We start from the raw sequence: 14,716 nt of genomic DNA on the forward strand, positions 1-14,716 counted from the left end.
CACACAGGACGCATAGGAACAGAGGAAACACAAGACAGGAAACCTACAGCAGTAAGTCCAAATTCATTTTTTCATTCTGTCATGTAAATAAATATGGATGGTCACTATCCATTTATTTTATAGGCCTTAGTACTAGTAATAATTTCCTTCAGAATCAATACAAGTTACTCTACTACAGGGGGATATTGGGTTTCTTTATTTGTCAGTAGAGATTACATAGGCCTATATTATGTTTAAATCTTAATTGTGTAACTGGGTGGTGTTGCAGAAATATGTTTTACGACTACGCCAGTCTCGGTTTCGCAAGTCGCAGTCTCCCCTTGCAATTTCTCCACACAAGATCAAGTGAGAACAAGTAGAGATACCATGGTCCCATATTCTTTGCTTATATATTCTCACTACTCTCACTATTCACAATCGGGTATTTTACAAAGCTTAGCAGTGGCCTGTTTTGTTTCCTTGTGAATCATTATCAGATCAAGAAAATCTTGCTCGTATTGCTTGTAAGTGAACAGGGTAAATTGCTGTGCGTCACACCAGGTGGATAGACAGTTGACATTGCTGTTGGGCAATTGCTAGAATTGTTTTTTTTTCTAAGCACATAATTCGCTACATGTGTGCATGCACAGTTTTGATGCCCTCTGTGAAAATGTACAATGTGCTGTAAATAGCCACGACAATAAAGAGAAAGTAATAAATGAGAAGGCGTATCCAAATTTGTGTGTGTGTCTCCGTGTGTGTGTGTTTGTGCGTGCGTGCATGTACATGCGCGCGCGTGTGTGTGTGTGTGTGTGTGTGTGTGCGTGTGTGCGTGTGTGTGTGTGTGTGTGTGTGTGTGTGTGTGTGTGTGTGTGTGTGTGTGTGTGTGTGTGTGTGTGTGTGTGTGTGTGTGTGTGTGTGTGTGTGTGTGTGTGTGTGTGTGTTATATACAGTATAGGCCAACATATACTATATGACAGCTGAGGAGTAAGAAACAAAGCAGTCGACACTTCCCAAAGCATGGGGGGTGGGAGGGGTGTGTATGGTATGCTGCAGTAGAAGTATGAAACCATTTCACACACAGTTCAGGGCCTGTCAGAGTGTAATATGTTGTGCACCAACACTCTCTTTCTCCAATGTTTTATGCAGGTCTGTCTCACCTAGCCATGGACATCGCTAAAGGTTCCATTGGTATATTGGTACCATTAATTACAACTCTAACTGAACGCATCGAAAGGATGAAAGCCAACGGCAAGCACTGTGAGCGGCTGAAGGACAACGTCATGTCTCTAAAGAGTGTCATACAGGATATGAGAGAGGAACACTTGAGGAAGGCTTCGGTTAGAGATGCCCTGAAGAATCTGGAGAAGATCCTTGAAGATGCAGTGAAGCTGGTGAAGAAACAAGAAAACATGTCCAGGCTGGAACGGGGGATCAAAGCCAACAGCCTGGCAGAAGAGTTTAACGACAAAAGCAGCCGGCTGAGTGATGCGACCGATCACCTTTCCCTCGCACTACAGCTGCAGATCCTCAGCCAAGTGTCCACACGTAGAGGTGAGATGGTCTTGGGCCTTGGATGAGGATGATGCATGGTCACACACTGGGGGGACCATATAGGCCTACAACTGGAACCTGCACATTTAGACGCTGGTTACAAGTATCGTTCAATATGTAAGGGTTAACGTTCGGCGAGAAGGTCGCTACCGTGGAATAGCAGCACGACAGAGAGAATCTTTAGACCCCGACGCGGAGCGGAGGGGTCTTGTTCTCTCTGAAGTGCTGCTATTCCACAAAGCGACCGACTCGCCGAAAGTTAACCCGCTTATTATATGGATATACTTAAATGATTCACACATGCGGGGACATTTCTTTAGACCTATTTAATGTTAAGATTGTTGCTGCACAAAACAAAACAGTGCCGTTGTGGAACACCGCTAGGCAACAGCTAGGTAGGCTAGCCAGGACAGGTGTTGTCTATCACAGCAGCTGATTAGAGTGACAAAAGACCGGACCCCCTGCGGAGTGATATGAAACATTCGCTTTAGCTAGCCACTGACTTGTATACAAGCCAGTGGCTTTAGCAGTGAACGTCTTGTTGCCATTGACAGCGGTAGCCAGGACAACGGGTGCTGTCTATCACAGCAGCTGATTAGAGTCTTGTTGAAAAGTCGCTTTAGCAGTGAAAAGTCTTGTTGCCATTGACAGCGGTCTGTTATAGCCCAACCCGTCCGTTATCGAAAAATAACAGACGTCCGAACGTTGGGGAGCCCGTTGAAATGAATGGAGCATTCGACAGATGACGTCACAACCATATAATAAAAGGAAATTAACAAATTATTATCGTCTGAGCCCTAGCTATTTTGATGCTGAATTACTCACACAGTCCATCTAAAAGCCTTTACTCAATGAAGAACATTTTTGTGTTTGCAGGTGGACCCCTGAGGATCGTCCTGATTGGGATAACTGGAGTGGGGAAGAGTGCCACAGGAAACACCATCCTGGGGAGAGAAGCATTTGAGTTCGCAGCATCATGCCAGACTGTCACAAATAGATGTGAACAAGCATCAACCACAAGCCCACGTGAAATCCTGCTGGTTGACACCCCTGGTGTATTACACACAGATAGAGATCCGACTGAAGTTAAACAGGAGATCCTTAAGTGCATTCAGCTCTCCGCCCCAGGCCCCCATGCCTTCCTGCTGGTTACAAAGGTGGGTCGCTTCACCAGGGAGGAGCATAATGCAGTCAGGGTCCTCCTGGAGATGTTTGGAGAGAGGGTGAAAGACCACATCATCATCCTCTTCACATATGGAGATTGCCTTCATGGTCAGACTATTGAAGATAGTGTACGCTACTCCCGCCCTCAACTACAGGAGTTGATCAGGAGCTGTGGAGGGAGATACCATGCGTTTAACAACAAGAGCAGAGACAGGACTCAGGTAGATGAGCTGATCAGGAAAATAGAGGAGATGGTGGCAGCTAACGGGGGACAGCACTATGTATACTAGATAATAGGAAAAGCTGGAGGTCACAAGGAAATACTTTCCCTGTCATGTCAGGCCTTTCTCTAATAGAATACTGTATACTTGTTTTTCCAACCACCCTTATGATAAACCATGATTGTTCAATTTTGATGTATGAATGTACTGATTATTTTCATTAATACAATTACAGTATAATCAGAATAATGTCTCAAAGCTCTTGATTGTTTCACAAACGCAATTCAATATCACACAAACACCCATAGAACACACTGTCGCACAAACACACACAAGCACATTGTTACATTTTTCATGAATATTTACCACCACCATCCCATTCTAAGCATTCCTTATGACTGGGATAATTCCACTTTTCACACATGAAAAGATGGATCTTCATGTCTCCATTTTTAGCTGCAAAACGTACTGTACTTTGGTCATACTAGTAAATAATAGTCTATAACTTATTAACTGTCATAGCGATGTAGTACTAATGAAGGTCTATTACTAAAGGCCCTGTGTTCTGTCATAGTGGTGTGGTACTATGGTAGTAATGTATTACTAAAGGCCCTGTGTAATGTCATGGTGGTGTAGTACTATGGTAGTAATGTATTAATAAAGGCCCTGTGCACTGTCATACTGGTGTAGTACTATGGTAATTACGTTTTTTTTCAGTGACTATTACAATGTTCCAGTGGCAGGCGGTGTCTGTTAAGGGCTCTGTATCACAGAAACACACAGCAGGCGTGGACCACTGATGTTCACATTTCACTGCAGTTCATGTCTGAGTCAGCAGAGGGCGCCAGAGACTCACACATCTCTGCTAATGGCTTTTCTGAGGCTGTGTGTGTGTGTGTGTGCGCGTGCGTGCGTGCGTGTGCACACGTCTGTGTGTGATAGACTGCCATCTAGTGGAGTAACCAGCAGCATGTGGTCGAGTCAGACCAATGAAAAGGCCTGAGTCAGTACTGTAGTGGTGTGGTGTTTATTTACAACAAACAGATGCACACTGGTTCATATATTTCCATAAATAGCAATCATGCAGTATCTCAATACTGCCCATCACTGTAAGTGTGTGTATTAAATGACAATAAAAGTTGACTTGACTATTATACAACCACCTGTCTGTGTAGAAACCATCAACATGCGGTCGAATCAAACCAATGAAGAAGCCAGTCAGTTAGTTCATATTGGTATTATTTCTTCATAACAAATAGAGGAAAAAACATTTTTTACATAAAAAACAGTACACATACAGTATTTTCTGCTGTGCTTTATTGGCATACCAACAAACATGCAGCAGCAAAAATTGTTCAGTTCATAGTGAAACATTAACTCTGGGCCCATATTTCAGGTTACAGCGTGGGGATATCATAAACAGTCACATTATCTCTGGAGTCCTTTGGCCAGATTGAAGTTGTTGTTCGGCAGGAAGGGTCCAGTTTCCTGGTACGCTTCAGGTTACTTCTTGATCGACTTCTCTCCTAACTCAACATGTCGTAAGGAGCCAGTGCAGCGTCTGGATTAGTTCAGGTAAGGGCGACTGACGTCAAGCTTCAGTATGTTTGATAAATGATGGGAAAAGAATACTGTATGTGAATCTATTCTGAGGCCTACAGATGGTTTGGGCCAAACTTCAAATATAATTGCTCTTTATAGTTTGGGGTTAACGTACCGAGTATTAATTGTCCTGTTACTTTGTTGTCCTGTTGGTGCCCTGTTGCACATTTCTGGTGGACTGACACATTTGACGTTCCTGTATTACATTACATACTTATTATATGGTTGTGACGTCATCTGTCGAATGCTCCATTCATTTCAACGGGGCTCCCCAACGTTCGGACGTCTGTTATTTTTCGATAACGGACGGGTTGGTCTATAACAGACCGCTGTCAATGACAACAAGACTTTTCACTGCTAAAGCGACTTTTCAACAAGACTCTAATCAGCTGCTGTGATAGACAGCACCCGTTGTCCTGGCTACCGCTGTCAATGGCAAGACGTTCACTGCTAAAGCCACTGGCTTGTATACAAGTCAGTGGCTAAAGCGAATGTTTCATATCACTCCGCAGGGGGTCCGGTCTTTTGTCACTCTAATCAGCTGCTGTGATAGACAACACCTGTTGTCCTGGCTACCTAGCTGTTGCCTAGCGGTGTTCCACAACGGCACTGTTTTGTTTTGCGCAGCAACAATCTTAACATTAAATAGGTCTAAAGAAATGTCCCCGCCATGTGTGAATCATTTAAGTATATCCATATAATAAGCGGGTTAACTTTCGGCGAGTCGGTCGCTTTGTGGAATAGCAGCACTTCAGAGAGAACAAGACCCCTCCGCTCCGCGTCGGGGTCTAAAGATTCTCTCTGTCGTGCTGCTATTCCACGGTAGCGACCTTCTCGCCGAACGTTAACCCTTACATACATTACAAAGGAGAGACATACAGACAATATAAATGACAGACAGGCAGTCGAGAGTTAGAGAGAGATGGGGCAGGGCTGGGAAATGACAGAAGTCAGATCTGGGTCATTTTATCGGACAGATAGACACGAGGTATGACAGGAAGACATACGTGTACATACAATATATAGGACAGACAGTCGAGACAGACAGACAGTCGAGAGTTATGACTGTAAGAGAGTGTGAGTTAGAGAGAGATGGGGCAGGGCCATGGGGGGCCCAAGCACTGACAGGGGCCCTTAAGTTAAGGGAGCCCACGCACTGACAGGGGCCCTTAAGGGAGCCCAAGCACTGACAGGGGCCCTTAAGGGGGGCCTAAGCACTGACAGGGGCCCTTAAGGGGGGCCAAGCACTGACAGGGGCCCTTAAGGGGGCCCAAAATTTTAATCTTCCATGGGACCCAACATTTCTGGCAGCGCCACTGGGCAGGGCTGGGAAAAGACAGAAGTCAGATCTGGGTCCCCGTGGGCATGCAAGGGCCAAATGTGAGGGCTCTCACAGTGCCACCGCACCACCAACTGGACATTTCTTAATCGACAGAGTTTGTCAGTATGACTGCATTGTGTTGCACAGAAAATGCTCTGTGTTGTTGTTTTCACTGACGCCTTAAGGGTATTACTTAAGGGTGGATTGACATATGTCTTGTGGACTGACAGTACATTTATTTTTTAGACACCTTCTATTGTTACCAGTCCATCACTGTTACCTGTCCTTGCATTTTATGTCAGTCTGTAACATGTCAGTCTTGTGTATGTCTATGTCTTGGCATGGTATAGAGCAGTGGTTCCCAACCTATTTTTACCATTGTAAGCTTTGGTGACCCAACCGTGCGAGAGCCTGCACGAGAGGGAGTTACATGATTCTCTGTTTCCTGCAAAAACTCATTAGTTATCATTTTATTCCACACTTTGTCTTCAATGAAATATACAATACATGTTTAATGTGTCACATTTTGTTGCTTCTATGCATATACTAGTTTAAATGCTTTGTCATTTATTCAACATGGGCTATATTAAAATGAAATCCCTTAAAATCAAGAGGGCTTCGCGACCCACTGTGGATCTTTGGCGACCCATAGGTTGGGTCCCGACCCATAGGTTGGGAACCACTGGTATAGAGAGAAAACATCATTTCATTTTCCTTGCATATGAGGATAGTGACAATAAAAGCTGGGGTGAATTTCTCAAAACCGTAGTTCTAACTATGTTAGCTACTTTGTTGTTTCCCATTGGCAACTACCCAAGTTGTTAACTGGCTAACAACTTCGCTTTTGAGAAACGCACCCCTGACTTGATTTGTACAGGGGCTTTTTGTCTTGTAGAAGAGAAGACAGTGGAGAGTATGACAGTCGAGTGTGTGTGAGAGAGAGATGGGGCAGGATTGGAAACGACCCAGGCCAGAATCAGATCTGGGTCCCTATGGTCATGCACGCCCAAATGTTTGTTTGTTTGTTTGTGGCCTTTGGGGCAATGACTCACCAGCAGCAGAAAGAGGACCCCCCCCACACACACACAGCCACGGCACCATAACACTCCCACCATGGTGTGTGTAGAAAGAGAGAGAGAGAGAGAGAGAGAGAGAGAGAGAGAGAGAGAGAGAGAGAGAGAGAGAGAGAGAGAGAGAGAGAGAGAGAGACGGGGGGAGAGAGAGAGAGGGGGGGGTGAGAGAGAGAGAGAGAGAGAGAGAGAGAGAGAGAGAGGGGAGAGAGAGAGAGAGAGAGAGAGAGAGAGAGAGAGACGGGGGGAGAGAGAGAGAGAGAGAGAGGTGAACACAGGAGAGAGAGAGAGAGAGAGAGAGAGAGAGAGAGAGAGAGAGAGAGAGAGAGAGAGAGAGAGAGAGAGAGAGATGTGAACACAGGGGGGAGAGAGAGAGAGAGCGAGAGAGAGAGAGAGGTGAACACAGGAGAGAGAGAGAGAGAGGTGAACACAGGAGAGAGAGACTAAGAGAGGAGGACATTGTTGGTATTGTGTTGGGCTACAGTACATACAGTGCAGTGATTCCCAACCTGGGGTACGTGGACCACCAGGGGTCCGTCAGCACATTGCAGGGGGTACATGGGAACATGATAATGATAGCTGCACCAAATGCATTGAAGATATCCACATTGGTATAGAAGATGAGATATAGTGCCTGACTGAGGGGGTCCTCATGGTAGGACACAAATAACAACACACTTTGTGATATTTTGTCACCTGCTACGTGGAGGAAAAATGGTAAAAGCCTACAAAATGCATTGATGTGAATGATACAGTAGCTTTAGAAAAGCATTCAAAAGATTCCCATTGGTATAGAAAATGAGATATAGTGCATGACTGAGGCGGTCCCCATAGTAGGACACAAAGGGGTTCTATGTCTGTGTGTTATGTTGTCAACCACTTGCCATGTGAGTGTAAATGTAGGCCAGGGTCTCGAGGGTCGCTATTAAATATAGTGCTGGGGGGAAATCCTGGTTTGTGTTCATAGTTGTGTGCTGTTGATATTGTATGATGCTGCATACATGGTGACTGCTTGGTAGAGTAGAGGAGCTCATGTGAAGTAGTGTGCTAGTATATATACTGTAGCTGCATACATGGTGACTGCATGGTAGAGTAGTAGAGCTCATGTGAAGTAGTGTGCTAGTATATATACTGTATGATGCAGCATACATGGTGACTGCATGGTAGAGTAGTAGAGCTCATGTGAAGTAGTGTGCTAGTATAGGCCTATATACTGTATGATGCTGCATACATGGTGACTGCATGGTAGAGAAGCTCATGTGAAGTAGTGTGCTAGTATATATACTGTAGCTGCATACATGGTGACTGCATGGTAGAGTAGTAGAGCTCATGTGAAGTAGTGTGCTAGTATATATACTGTAGCTGCATACATGGTGACTGCATGGTAGAGTAGTAGAGCTCATGTGAAGTAGTGTGCTAGTATATATACTGTATGATGCTGCATACATGGTGACTGCATGGTAGAGTACAGCAGTGGTTCTCAACTGGAATAGTCTTGAGACCCACAATTTCCCGTGGTCAATATGTTATGACCCAAACTGTATGTCGCACAGTCAGATTCTTCCAATAATAATAAAATACAGTGCCCTCCATAATTATTGGCACCCCTGGTTGAGATGTGTTTTTTAGCTTCCAATTATTATTTTTTTTTTCTAAATAATATGGGACCTTAATGGAAAAAAAAGAGAAAAATCCAACCTTCAATACAAGTGCATTTATTCAGTGGGGAAAAAATCCCACATAAAGAAATAATTATTTGACATCAAATAATGTGTGTCACAATTATTAGCACCCCTGGTGTTAATATTTTGTACAACCCCCTTTTGCCAACAAAACAGCACCTAATCTTCTCCTATAATGTTTCACAAGATGGGAAAAGACATAAAGAGGGATCTTCAGCCATTCCTCTTTGCAGAATCTCTCTAAATCATCCAGAGACCTGGGTCCTCTCCTCTGTACTCTCCTCTTCAGCTCACCCCACAGGTTCTCAATGGGGTTGAGGTCAGGGGACTGAGATGGCCATGGGAGGAGCTTGATTTTGTGTCTGGTGAACCATTTCTGTGTAGATTTGGCCATATGTTTAGGGTCATTGTCTTGCTGAAAGACCCAGTGACGACCCAGCTTCAGCTTTCGGGCAGAGGGCAACAGATTTTGATTTAAAATGTCCTGGTATTTCAAAGCATTCATGATGCCATGCACCCTAACAAGGTTCCCAGGGCCTTTGGAAGCGAAACAGCCCCACAGCATCACTGACCCACCCCCATATTTCACAGTGGGTATGAGGTGCTTTTCAGCATGCGCATCTTTCGTGGTACGCCAGACCCACTTAGAGTGTTTGTTGCCAAAAAGCTCAATCTTGGTCTCATCTGACCAAAGCACACGGTCCCAGTTGAAGCCCCAATATCGCTTGGCGAACTCCAGACGCTTGCGTTTATGATTGTGAGTGAGGAAAGGTTTTCTCCATGCATGCCTCCCAAACAGCTTGTTGGCGTGTAGACAGCGCCTGATGGTTGATTTGGAGACTTTGTGACCCAAGGATGCTACCATTTGTTGTAATTCTGTAACAGTGAGCTTTGGAGATCTTTTGATTTCTCTTACCATCCCCCTCACTGTGCGTGGTGGCAAAATAAACTTGGGTCCTCGTCCAGGCTTGTTTACCACTGTTCCAGTTGTTTTGAACTTCTTAATTATTCCTCTCACAGTGGATATGGGCAGCTGCAGTTGAGTGGCAATCTTCTTGTAGCCTCTGCCTGACCTGTGAAGGTCGACGCACATCTGCCTCACTTGTATGCTGTGTTCCTTTGTCTTTCCCATGTTTAAGAGTGGATAAGAGAAATGGCCTCGGTGTCACGTCATATTTATACCCCAGGGAAACAGGAAGTGATGAATTACTAATTAAATGTTCCTACATACTCTGGTAAACTTTGTAAACTACTGTAGAAATGACAGAAATGCTTCAATTATATTTATTTCCTGGGAATTGTTAAGGGTGCCAATAATTGTGGAACAGGTGATTTAATGAAAAATAATTATTTTTCAGTCAGGGATTTTTTTATTTTCTTACAATTCATTTGAGTTGAAGGCTACATTTTCCTACAATTTTCAGTGTGACAGTATTCTTCTGCAATAAACACTGAATTTATTTTAAGGCTTTTAACACATCTCAACCAGGGGTGCCAATAATTATGGAGGGCACTGTATATTACCATGCATTTCATAATATGCATTATTTGGATTGTATGCTGATATACATTGTGTCTTATGAAGTAGTGGAGAGGAAAAGGCCTATTAACCATGTTTCACTGTCTTTGACATCATAGCCATTTTTAGTGCTGCATTACATCACAGCTCCGCGACCCACCCAGGAACCCTCCGCGACCCGCTTTTGGGTCCCGACCCACCAGTTGAGAATCACTGCTGTAGAGCTCATGTGAAGTTGTGTGCTACTATATATACTGTAGCTGCATACATGGTGACTGCATGGTAGAGTAGTAGAGCTCATGTGAAGTAGTGTGCTAGTATATATACTGTATGATGCTGCATACATGGTGACTGCATGGTAGAGTAGTAGAGCTCATGTGAAGTAGTGTGTTAGTATATATACTGTAGCTGCATACATGGTGACTGCATGGTAGAGTAGTAGAGCTCATGTGAAGTAGTGTGCTAGTATATATACTGTATGATGCTGCATACATGGTGACTGCATGGTAGAGTAGTAGAGATCATGTGAAGTAGTGTGCTAGTATATATACTGTATGATGCTGCATACATGGTGACTGCATGGTAGAGTAGTAGAGCTCATGTGAAGTAGTGTGCTACTATATATACTGTAGCTTAATACATGGTGACTGCATGGTAGAGTAGTAGAGCTCATGTGAAGTAGTGTGATAGTATATATACTGTATGATGCTGCATACATGGTGACTGCATGGTAGAGTAGTAGAGCTCATGTGAAGTAGTGTGCTAGTATATATATACTGTATGATGCTAGCATACATGGTGACTGCATGGTAGAGCAGTAGAGCTCATGTGAGGTAGTGTGATGTTGGTATTATAGTTGCATGTCATAGTTAACAGCAGAGCTCAGTAGAAGAGCTCGTGGGAAGTTGTGTGTAAATATTATTTCCACTTGCATGTCATATGTGAGCCCATGTATGCTGTTGGTATTATGTACACCGTGTGTGCGTGTGATTGTGTGTGCGTGACTACTGTGTGATTGTGTGTGCGTGTGTGATTGAGGGGGGGGGGGGTGTGCACTTAGTCTTTGATGCATATTAATTGGAATGGACGGGGGGCAGGGGGGGGGGGTCAAGCACTGGTGTCACTTTTACCTCTTATTCACTTTACTTGAAAACCTGCTGCTACTAATTATTGTACCCCAAACACATTTTTTTGACAATGACAATAAACTTTTGAATCCTTGAATCCTTGAATCATGTCATAGTTACCTGCAGGACTCTCTAGTAGGCGAGAGCTCATGTCCCAAAATATCCATATCTTTCCCTAACTATGTGGAGTTGTGTGTAAATATTATTTCCACTTGCATGTCATATGTATCTGAGTCCATGTAAAGCAGTATGCTGTATTACAGCTGCATATTGTAGTTAAATAACTGCAAGGCACAGTATTGGTATCACAGTTGCATACTGTAGTTAAATAACTGCATGGCACAGTATTGGCATTACAGTTGCATACTGTAGTTAGTTAACTGCAGGGCACAGTATTGGATATCATGTGAAGTCGTGTACTGTTGGTTTTATAGCTGCATACCATAGTTAAGTGCATGGCACAGTAGAGCTGAAGTTGTGAGCTGTTGGTATTATTGTAGTAGGCCTATGCCTATGTCATAATTAAAATGAAGGCTGGGCTCTAAATTAACACCAGCTGGTTACATTTCAGTTTGGCTGGTAGAAAAGACAAATAAGATGTTTGGCAAATAATACGAGCCATTGATGAAAACGGTTAATTTAGAGCCCTGACTGCAGGGCACAGTTTAGCTCATGTGATATTGTGTGCTGTTGATGTTGTATGCCGTTTAAGTCGCTTTGTATAAAAAGTATCTGCCACATGTATTGTAATGTAATGTCATGTATTGTAATGTGATGTCATGTCATGTCATGTAATGTAATGTAATGTATTTATGCTGCTGCACATTGTAGGTAGCATGACACAACAGTAGGGCTCATGTGAAGGCGTGTGCTGTTGGTATTTTACTTGCATGTCATAGTTAACTGCATGTATAGTCTACCTCATGTGAAGTCGTGTGCTGTTGGTATTTTACTTGCATGTCATAGTTAACTGCATGTATAGTCTACCTCATGTGAAGGTGTGTGCTGTTGGCATTTTACTTGCATGTCATAGTTAACTGCATGTATAGTCTACCTCATGTGAAGTCGTGTGCTGTTGGTATTTTACTTGCATGTCATAGTTAACTGCATGTATAGCCTACCTCATGTGAAGGTGTGTGATGTTGGTATTGTATATACTGTAGCTGCATGTCATAGATACCTGCAGGGTACAGTGTCAGTTCATTGTTACAGTAGATCTCATATGAAGTTGTGTGCTGTTGGTAATATACATTTCCACAGCATAGTTAACTGCATGTTACAGTAGAGCTGCTTCCAAATGTCTAGAGATGACTGCTGATGGTCTTTGGCTCTTCTTTACTGGCAAGAAATAGGCTTGTTCAGTTACTGATTAAGAGCTGATTTTTGAAGCACATGTATATGGTGTGTAATAGTGTTTTGAATTGGGCAAAATTGCATTCAAAACATGAGCATGAAGCAATATCAACAGGGGAGTCGACAGAGGGGTCAGTTGTCCTGGGCCCAGAATTGGGTCCCCACTACATTGTGTGTATTGAGTAGGGGGGCCTTTCAGATGATTTTGTCTCGGGCCCAGCAAAAAGGGTGGAGCAACCCTGAATATCAATACTGATTTTACTGCTGACTGAATAATGACCATGTCGTGTTTTCAAAGTGCATCATGTCATGTTTGAATTATCTGTTTGCAAAGTTTTAAATGTTTTTGAAGTGTTTTTGAACAGTGTTATCTGCAGAGATCATCATCATATCAGATAACGTGTGTGTGTGTGTGTGTGTGTGTGTGTGTGTGTGTGTGTGTGTGTGTGTGTGTGTGTGTGTGTGTGTGTGTGTGTGTGTGTGTGTGTGTGTGTGTGTGTGTGTGTGTGTGTGTGTGTGTGTGTGTGTGTGTGTGTGTGTGTGTGTGTGTGTGTGTGTGATGGAAGGTGATTACTGTACTGAAATGTTAGCCTATATTTGCTACATGTTCACTGCAATGTGCATTAATTCGTATTAGGTCTGAGTGTATGTTTTGTATTTGTGTATTTATGTAAGCTGTGTGAGAGTGGGTGTTTGTGTGTGTGTCTGCGTCTGTGTCTGTGTGTGTGTTTGTCTGTGTCTGTGTCTGTGTGTGTGTGCGTGTGTGTGTGTGTGTGTGTGGTGTGTGTGTGTGTGTGTGTGTGTGTGTGTGTGTGTGTGTGTGTGTGTGTGTGTGTGTGTGTGTGTGTGTGTGTGTGTGTGTGTGTGTGTGTGTGTGTCTGTGTGTGTGTGCGCGCGCGTGTGTGTGTGTGTGTGTGTGTGTGTGTGCGCGCGCGCGTGTGTGTGTGAGAGAGAGAGAGAGAGAGAGAGTAGGTGTGTTTATGTGATGCAAGACTAATTGCTGTACACAAGTGTGTGCTATACTGTATGTTTACTGCAATGTGCAATAATGTACTTGTAGGTCTTTGCATATAATTTGTATATTTGTGTATTTATGTAAGCTGTTGGACACCTTAATTTCCCTTGGGATTAATAAAAGTGCTCTACTCTACTCTACTCTACTCTACTCTACTCTACTCTACTCCACTCCACTCCACTCCACTGTATATTGAAAAAGTATTTGAGGAGTGCAGATGCAAAATCCCCGAAGTGCCTTTTCACAAAATAATCTTAATTCATTTTTTTTAATACAAAGCTATCAAAATTGCGTATTGTTGTACTTTATATATGTAATATAAGTATTTATATGTATTATCAAGTACATGCATTTAAACCAAACCAACAACGGGGTTCTCTAAAAATATAGAAGTGCAGGTCTTCAGAAATGGAGTTAGGGGGTTTTCTCATCTGAACTCTTCATTTGCTGTTCAGTGTAATAGTTAAAATACCAACATATTTAAGTGAATATTTAAGGAGTCATAGTGAGCTTGTTGATTACAAAGTACAGCATGTTGAGCTAGTTGTTGTGTTCAAGCGTTGGTGTTAATAAAGCCATAGTGAGCTTGTTGATTATAAAGTAGCCTACAATATGTTGATTACAAAGTAGCCTACAGTATGTTGATTATAAAGTAGCCTACAGCATGTTGATTATTAAGTAGCCTACAGCATGTTGACCTTGTTGATTATCAAGTAGCCTACAGCTTGTTGATTATTAAGTAGCCTACAGTATGTTGATTATTAAGTAGCCTACAGCATGTTGATTATTAAGTAGCCTATAGTATGTTGATTATTAGGTAGCCTACAGCATGTTGATTATCAAGTAGGCTACAGTATGTTGAGCTAGTTGTTGTGTTCACGCTGCCCTCATGTTATCAGGCTTGTGGTATCTGCGTCATAATAGAGGTGCCATAAAACTATAAAGGACTCCTCTATTCTAGTACTGGGACAGAGCTCAAATGTGAACTTCGGGTGGTAGCTTGAGGCTCTGGTGATATAAAATGTCTGAACTAAAAAGTCTGACTAAAATGGCGGTTAGACCTTGACTTTGGAAAGGCAAGCTGATTGGACACAGCACAGTGGAGTACC

General features: G+C 43.1%; 1 protein-coding gene across 1 annotated transcript; it reads left to right on the plus strand.

The window, feature by feature from the left end:
- Window positions 1–1,217: 1,217 nt before the first annotated feature.
- On the plus strand, window positions 1,218–7,246 carry LOC134440065 (GTPase IMAP family member 7-like; the record flags this gene model as incomplete). The annotated part of the gene is made up of 3 exons (XM_063189993.1): window positions 1,218–1,533; window positions 2,410–2,978; window positions 7,190–7,246. Coding segments are annotated over exons 1-3 (942 nt in total), but the record flags the coding sequence as incomplete, so codon positions are not given.
- Between the last annotated feature and the right edge of the window lie 7,470 nt (window positions 7,247–14,716).

The sequence above is a fragment of the Engraulis encrasicolus genome, chromosome 23 (assembly GCF_034702125.1).
Source record: "Engraulis encrasicolus isolate BLACKSEA-1 chromosome 23, IST_EnEncr_1.0, whole genome shotgun sequence".
Taxonomy (NCBI): Eukaryota; Metazoa; Chordata; class Actinopteri; order Clupeiformes; family Engraulidae; genus Engraulis; species Engraulis encrasicolus.